This window comes from Athene cunicularia (assembly GCF_003259725.1).
Source record: "Athene cunicularia isolate RWA chromosome 12 unlocalized genomic scaffold, athCun1 chr12_part1, whole genome shotgun sequence".
Lineage (NCBI taxonomy): Eukaryota > Metazoa > Chordata > Aves > Strigiformes > Strigidae > Athene > Athene cunicularia.
The window spans coordinates 16,473,833-16,479,674 of record NW_020799116.1 but is presented as its reverse complement, the minus strand read 5'-3'; the positions used below and the strand labels follow the sequence as shown (position 1 = coordinate 16,479,674).

Below are 5,842 nucleotides of genomic sequence, written 5' to 3'. Positions count from 1 at the left end.
GGGGGGGGGGGGGGCGTTATGCCTGCAGGTACAGGCTCTCTTACCTCCACATCCCAGGGCCGGGCAGTATTGACACAGGGCAGCAGTAAAAGGTCTTCGGCAGCTTTCTGTGCCATCAGGTCCCAACGTGTGTCTTTGCCCAGGATCCCTGTGGGGTCTGCAGGATCCAGGATAATGGGGCTGCAAACAGAGGGGGCAGGTGATGCCATCAGTCCCAGGCACTGCCATGGGGCAGGTGGCACCAGTCCCACCAGGCACAGTCCTCACCAGCGACTGTGCATCATCAGGTTTTTGATGTGGGCGCCAATCTGGACGTGCTGGAGTGAGTAGTACATCTCCCAGTAGATGCAGATCTCCCGGTGCCGGCACAGCAGCTCCAGCACTGTTCGGAAACCCTCAGCCATGACGAAGGAGTTGCAGGAGCCTGTGCCCTCCTCCCAGGCGTAGATGGTCAGCAGCTCCAGGGCATACTTGGGGGGCAAGTCTGCACCGCAGTACCGTGGCTTCAGCAGCTAGGGAGAAGATGGGGATGGGGGTGAGAGCCAAGTGGGGTGGGTCCCCGGTGGGTGCCAGGGAAGCTGGGCAGCTCCTCACCTCCTTGTACCAGTGCTTAACCAGGCGCAGGAGGTTCTTCAGCTTGACAGGGTAACGCTTCACAAATTTCTTCTGCAGCTCAGTGAAGCAGGGGGAGAACTCCCCAGGCTCACCTCCGGCATTCAGGAGCCCCACGTACACCTCCATGTCTGGCCGGGGATCCCGGCCCACCTGACCTGCAGGGCGAGAAGGAGGGTGAGAGCTGCCTCTGCCACTGCCCAGCCCCACACCAGCCCGCACCCCTTACCCAAGGCGTCGTAGGCGGGCAGGATGTCCACCTTGATGGTCTCTGGGCTTGTCCTGGAGCCAAGAGTGAGGCTGACAGAGCGCGGTGTATTGCTGGGACCTCTGTACTGGGGCTTGCTGATGGTCACTGTGAACGTCAGGGTCTCTCTGCAGACATGAAGCCTCCTCTTGATCAAATCCAGGATATAATTTCTCTCCTGTTTCTGCTGCTTGTAGCTGGAGAAGTGGCTGAGGAAGAGCACCACGTCGGCATCGGAGTTGTTCTGCAGGGCTGTGCCCTTGCCCGCTGAGCCACCCTGCAAAGAGATACCCAGCCAGCTCAGTATTGCTGCCCCTGGGCACACGGATCACCTGCCACAGCTCCTGGAGCTGCCAGGGGAAACTGAGGCAGGGCAGGAGCTGGAGCAACAGGACAGAGGGAAGGGTGGCAGCAGGGGTGCTGGCTGGTCCCCAAGCTGGGCAGCGCTCACCTTGACGGTCTTGTGGACACGGATGTTGGTCTCGAAGCAGTCCTCCTTGAGGAAGTCACAGATCTGCTTCACCGTCTGCTTCACCTGGCTGCGGAAAGCTGGGCTGGGCTCCAGGGTCTTTGCGATCCAGCGGTCCAGCTCGTTGGCAGACACCATCCTCAGCCCATTTATGGATGTCACTTGCCCCACGTTCATCCTGCAAGGTGTGGTCACTCCCTCTACCCTCTCCTGACTTGCTGCTTACCCTCCGCTTGGTCTTGTCTACAATTGTCTCTCTGCCTGCTCCTGCCTGCAGCAGCTTTTAAACCTTCCCGGGCCACCGCCCCGATGGCGTCACCACCGGGAAGTTAAGGTGGCACCATTCCCCCGGGGCTTTGTCTCTCCCCAGCCCTCGCCCCGGCTCCTCAGGAGACTGCTGCCAACGGGGTACCCTGGCTGTCCCCGGTGTCACCGCCGCGGGGGCTGGGAGGGTGCAGGAGGGGCTGCATGGCACCGTCATCCCCCCAGCATCCAGCTGAGGGGCAGCAGTGACAGTGGTGGTGGCAGTGCAGGCAGCTGCCTGCAGGCTGGGTGCAGGGTGCTGCAGGACCTCGTAGCCCGGGGTATCTGCGGTGGCACAGGGTCTCCCCTGGGTGCCCAGCTGGCAGGAGGCGGTGTCCCACCACGGGACCCTGCGCCAGGCCCGGGAGCTGGGGGTGTCCTGCCTGCACCAGCGCCTGCCTGTGCCCACGGCAGGACCCCAATTGTTCGGGCTGGGGTACAGTCAGCGCTGGGACATGGGTGGTGCTAGTGGCACAGTGTCACCCGCCAGCGATGGGACGTGGCCGGTGCCAGTGTCACCAGGGGCCCAGTGTCACCCCCAGCGATGGGACGTGGCCGGTGCCAGTGCCACCAGGGACCCTGGTGTCAGCCCAGGCAGTGGGACAGGGCTGATGCCCGCATCACAGGCGGTCCTGCTGCCCCCCCCCGGCAGCCGCAGGCGGTACGGGCAGGACGCTGAAGCCCGCGCTGCCTTAAGCCCCGGGTGCAGCAGAGCTGGGAAACGAGAGTTTCTGTTTCTGCTCCAGTTTCGTTTTCGGTCTCCGCCGGCTGGAAACGAAAGTGCACAGAGGGTCTGCCCTCCCCGGTGCCCCCCATCCCCCACGCGGGGCCGTGGGTGCCATGGGCCGCCCGGGGGACGCGGGGTGGTTGCCCACTGGCAGCCCCACTCGCCTGCGCTGGGTCATCCCGGGAAACCGGGGAGCGCCGGTAACTGACACTCGGGCCTGGAAACTCAGCCAGGGACAGGAGGGTGGGCTGGGGGCAGGGGCTGCAGGCAGGCAGGGGCAGTGGGCAGGAGCAGGGACAGGCAAGAACAAGGAGAGGAAGGGACAGGGAGTAGGGGCAGGAGCAGGACGGTGCACAGGTCAGGACATGGGCAAGGGGCAGGCAGGGGGCAGGGAGAGGAGGCAGGAAGGGCCAGGATGGGGAGAGGAACGGGGCAGCGGCAGGGGCAGGGACATGTGTGAGGATGGGGTTGGGCGTGCAGTGCAGGAAGGGCCAGGGACGGGGATAAGGGTACGGGCAGGGACAGGGGGAGAGGTGGGCACAGGGACAGGGGCTGGCACAGGGAAAGCAGCACGACAAGGACAGGGACAGGGACAGGGGCAAGGACAGAAGCAGAGATACAGGCAGGAGCAGCAACATGGCCAGGGCAGGAGCAGGGGTGGATGTCCCCTTAGTGTCGGGTGACAACCCGGCAGGGACCGGTGCTGGAATACAGGCAGGAGCAGGGACATCAGCTAGGATGTGGGCAGGGGCAGAAAATGTGCTGGGTTTGTGTTGTGGGGTTTTAGTAGCAGGGGAGGGGGCTACAGCAGTGGCCCCTGTGAGAATCTTCTTGAAGTTCCCCCAGCTCAAAGCTGGACCCACCTCTGGCCAAGGCCGAGTCAATTAGTGATGGTGGCTGTGCCTCTGGGATAATGTATTTAAGAGGGGAAACCTGAGAGTGGGGGAGACTTTGAGGACAAGTTATGAAGTGAACACCGAGGTCAGTGAAAGGAAAGAGGAGGAAGGGGGGGAGGTGCCCCAGAGCAGAGACCCCCCCTGTATCCCATGGGGAGAGGGCAGGGCTGCCCCTCTGCCACCCATGGCAGTCACTGGAGGAGCAGAAGTTCACCTGCAGCCTGTGGAGGACTCCCGGGGCTCTGTGGGAAGAAGCCCCTGCTGTTGTAGTTCGGTGCTGGGAGGTGCAACATGGGGAGCTGACCTATGCCAGAGAATCTCAAGAAGAATGCATCCCATGGGGAGGACTGGGGGCTGTCTCCTGTGAGAGGGACACCCTGTGGGGCAGGGGGAAGGACTTGGAAGAGTGCTTCCCCCCACCTTGGAGGTGGCGGACTGACTGCACCCCCCCATCCCCTGTCCCTGTGCTGCAGGGGAAGGAGGTACAGACACCAGAAACAAACTGAGCCTGGGAATAAGGGAGAGGTGGGGGGAGGTGCTTTTTAAGATATGATAACACTTCTCACCACACTCTGTTAAGTGTTGGGTTTGTTAGTGTTTGAATTAAAGTGACGTCCTTTTTCTTCCCCTATTGAGCCTGTCTTTTGCCTGTGACCATTAATGCGTGAGCCACCCTCTCTGTCCTTATCTCCATTCCTGAGCCTTTTGATGCATTTTCTCCTTCCCAGCACTGCGGGGGAAGGGGTGAGTGAATGGCTCCTTAGTGCTCAGTTGCCCTCTGAGCTCAAAGCAGCAACATGGCCAAAGCAAGAGCAGGGATGGATGTCCCCTCAGTGTCAGATGACAACGTGGCAGGGACTGGAACAGGAATAGAGGCAAGAGCAGAGATATCAGCTGGGATGGGGGCAGGGGCAGAAATTGGGACAGGAGCAGGTATTTGGGCAGGGATGGGGCAGGGATACAGGCGTGGGCAGGGACAAGGACAGAAGCAGGAGCAGGAGTGGGGATATGGGCAGGTATGCAGACAGGGCAGAGACAGGTGGAGGGACAGGGGCAGGGATACAGACAGGGACAGGAGAAGGGACAGAGATGTGGGCAAGGAGAGGGGAAAGGACAGGACAGGACCAGCAGCAGGGACAGGGGTACAGGCAGGGGCAGGGCTGTGGGCAGGCCTGAAGATCGAGGCCAGGACACCAAGGTGAGAATTACGAGAGTTATTCTTTATTCACACCCATTGAGTGTCTCAGCCAAATCAGGACACCCCAAATGTGGTTATACCCGTGGCTCTCACACCCTTCGAGCATCAGGGAACAGCACCATTTAACCAGTCCCTACTCACCCCCTCCACCTGCTTTCCAAAGCCACTGAAATTCTATGGCATCACCATCTCCAGGCGTCCCTGGAGCCCGTCTTGCTACAGCTACTTATTGTGAGGCCAGATAACTCGAGGGTCTCAGAGAGGCCTTGGAGTAACTGGGGTGCTGGCCTTATCTTAGGAGTCCCACTCTCTGTGGTGGGGCAGGCCTCCTCCTTTCAACAAGCCATGCCAACTGTACCATGACTATGCAGTATAGAATGGCAACTATAGATATAGGCATCTTCAGAAAGTTTGTACAAGGTCATGCTATCCAGACTGACTGGTACAATAGCTAGGGAGTGAGATTTCCCTAACGAGGTGCAGGCAGGGCAGAAGGAGGGATATGGGCAGGGCCGGTGATGGCCCAGGAGGAGAAACAGTGACAGCACAGGGGCAGGGATTTGGGCAGGGGAAGGGGTACTGATGCCTGCAAGGAGCTGGTGCTCATTGCTGTAAGGGGCCTCGGACCAGAACGCACCCAAGGACACAGTTTTTGCAACTGCGATGGGGACATCCCGGAAAGGGCAAAAAACCCCAGCAGACACCTGCGCGAGCCAAAGATAGGAAAGCTGAGAAACTTCACAGACAGAGCAATGAGCCAAGACAAGACCTTGTATGAAAAGACTGGGAGTTCACGGAAAGGACACTACGAGACGCCTCTTCAACAGCCTCTAGGGACCAGCCCAGAGCACCGAACCCCCCGCGGGAGCCGCTCAGAGACCCTTCCCCGAATTTTAGCACGCTTGCACAATGTGTTAACATACGGATTAGATTCTCTGCACACAGGCGTGTGCTTCTGGGAAATTACAGGAATATTCATTCCTTTTATTGTCTCTAGTAAGCGTGCCTGTGTCTTGCGGCACCCACGTTAGGTGGGACGATCCCCCGCGCACCCGGCGCTGCAATAGAGAATGCCCGCCTCGCAAACTTCAAACCGAGCCTTAGGGGGCTCTTTGGAGACCGGATTTACCGCAACAAAAGCGCCAGGGCCCGCCCTCCGACCCCATCCCGACGGTCACCCCCGTCAAACCCCGAGCCCGGGGACACCCCCCCCAGTGCCAGCGCTCCCCAACACCCCACCCAGCCCCAGAGGCCACGGCCCCCGCTCAGCGCCATCCCAGACGCTCAGGCGGTGCCGACCCGCCGCCAGCAGCGCCCCAAGGCTTCCCCCTCCCGGCGGCACCAAACCCTCGGGCCGCAGCGGACCCCGGCCCCTCACCAGGCCCCCGGC

At 60.9% G+C, this 5,842-nt stretch overlaps 1 protein-coding gene across 1 annotated transcript in view; it reads right to left on the bottom strand.

The window, feature by feature from the left end:
• LOC113484901 (2'-5'-oligoadenylate synthase-like protein 2) overlaps positions 1–1,660 on the bottom strand; it is a 20,363-nt gene extending 18,703 nt beyond the window's left edge. Inside the window, exons 1-5 of the mRNA XM_026857588.1 lie at positions 1,311–1,660; positions 842–1,136; positions 595–770; positions 268–512; positions 45–180 (exon numbers count right to left, since the gene is read on the bottom strand). Of these exons, the coding sequence (XP_026713389.1) occupies positions 45–180; positions 268–512; positions 595–770; positions 842–1,136; positions 1,311–1,505 (1,047 nt within the window). The 5' untranslated portion in view covers positions 1,506–1,660. The remainder of the gene's footprint in view (positions 1–44; positions 181–267; positions 513–594; positions 771–841; positions 1,137–1,310) is intronic.
• Positions 1,661–5,842: the final 4,182 nt, after the last annotated feature.